The sequence below is a fragment of the Crocuta crocuta genome, unplaced genomic scaffold (assembly GCF_008692635.1).
Source record: "Crocuta crocuta isolate KB4526 unplaced genomic scaffold, BGI_CrCroc_1.0 scaffold221, whole genome shotgun sequence".
NCBI classification, from domain to species: domain Eukaryota; kingdom Metazoa; phylum Chordata; class Mammalia; order Carnivora; family Hyaenidae; genus Crocuta; species Crocuta crocuta.
The window spans coordinates 166,053-167,674 of record NW_027528610.1 but is presented as its reverse complement, the minus strand read 5'-3'; the positions used below and the strand labels follow the sequence as shown (position 1 = coordinate 167,674).

At 65.6% G+C, this 1,622-nt stretch overlaps 1 protein-coding gene across 1 annotated transcript in view; it reads left to right on the top strand.

Moving 5' to 3' along the window:
• The first annotated feature begins 25 nt into the window (after positions 1-25).
• LOC144223936 (uncharacterized) overlaps positions 26-1,622 on the top strand; it is a 25,419-nt gene continuing 23,822 nt past the window's right edge. Inside the window, exon 1 of the mRNA XM_077754726.1 lies at positions 26-172. Coding sequence (XP_077610852.1) covers positions 29-172 — 144 coding nt within the window. The 5' untranslated portion in view covers positions 26-28. The remainder of the gene's footprint in view (positions 173-1,622) is intronic.

The window sequence follows — 1,622 nt, the reverse complement described above, 5'->3', positions numbered from 1 at the left end:
CAGCGCGCGGCCCGGCGCCCGGCGCCCCATGCGAGCCGACATGCGGCTCAGGGAGCTGTCCCTGCGCCAGGACCCCGACCTGCGGCAGGAGCTGGCCTCGCTCGCCCGCGGCTGCGACTTCGTGCTGCCCTCCCGCTTCAAGAAGAGGCTGAAGGCCTTCCAGCAGGTGCAGGTGGGCGGGTGTGCCCTGCGCGGGTCTGTGCCCTCACCTGGGCCCTGTGGAACGGGGCTGGGGGCTGCTCGCACGGCCACCCTCATCCCTCCCTCTCTCCGTCTCTCGTCCCTGCCCGGGCGGCCACAGGTCCCACGCGTGGGGGCCCTTCTTCCCAAGGAAGCCCCCCCGCCCCGTCGGCTCCTCTGCGCTCTTAGCGGCAGGTGGGGGGTGCCCAGCTCAGCCAGGGGGTGTCGGGGTCTGCTGCCTCAGCGAGGGGTGTAGACACGCTCACCGAGCTGTGGGCCCAGACCCGCTCGCGGTGAACTCGGGAAACATCGTGAGGAGAGGGCAGCTTTGCCCACGCCGGCCCCAGACGGGCCCATCCCTTCCCCGTGTGCCCTCCGGGCTGTGGGAGACACTCGCGTCCCACACCGGCTAGCGGGCACCGGGCGCGTGAGGAGCTGAGTGGCCTGTGAGCTGCTTGAGTCACACAAACTCACGGAGCTGCACTGTGACAGACCGACGCTCAGACAGGAAAACCTGTCCTGTGTGTGAGTGTGTGTGTGAGAGCGTGAACCTGCTGTGAGGGCTTCCCTGAGCCCCTGTCCTCCTCTGACCTGAGGGTGCTCCCCCCTCTGCCCTCTCGCCCCCCCCCCGTGCTGGGGGCCGGGGACCCATGGGTGCTCCGCATGCCTTGCACCTGCCTTCCTGAGGCCCCGTTACACACTTGTGCTTTCCTCACAAGTGACGTGTGAGCGCTGGGAACGTGGGGTGTTTGGTGAANTGACCTGAGCTGAAGTTGGATGCTCAACCGACTGAGCCACCCAGGTGCCCCCACAGCCTCTGGATTTTTATCTGTGACCTCTGTCTCCAGTTTTCCTCACTTGGTCTAGACCCGGGTCACGGTTGTGCGTCTGTCTCTTGTCTGTAAGGAAAGCGTGTTAGGAATGCACGACCGTGAAAGTGACTTCCTCCCACGCGCCAGCAGCGGGTGTTCGGTAGCTAACGTGTCCTGCGCCTGGTTCACAGGGGTGTTTGGTGGATGTGGAAGACGCCCCAGCAGCGTGGCGGTGACTGTCCCTGAGGGGCTGGGGCCACAGCTGTGTGGCCTCACGCATCACCACCGGGGCCACAACGCCTGTGACTTCTTCTAGCAGGAAGGGTTCCACGTGGCAGAAAATATGTCCCAGCGGTGTTTGTAGGGGTGGCCGTGTCTGCTGCGTCAAGTGGCTGTTTCCAAGGCCTGTGGAGCCAAATCCGGGTGTTTCTCATGGGGCAGAGTTGGGGGTTTTCCTGGCTTCCTCCAGCCCAGGGTGTCCCAGTGTGCATGTGGACATGGCCCTGGGCAGGTCAGCACTCGGCCCTGCTGGACGGGGCCACAGGCCTGCTGGGGTCTGTGATGAGGAGAGGGAGATGGTGTCCGGGGTGGGGCGTTGGGGGAGGAGTGGGGGAGATGGTGTCTGGGGTT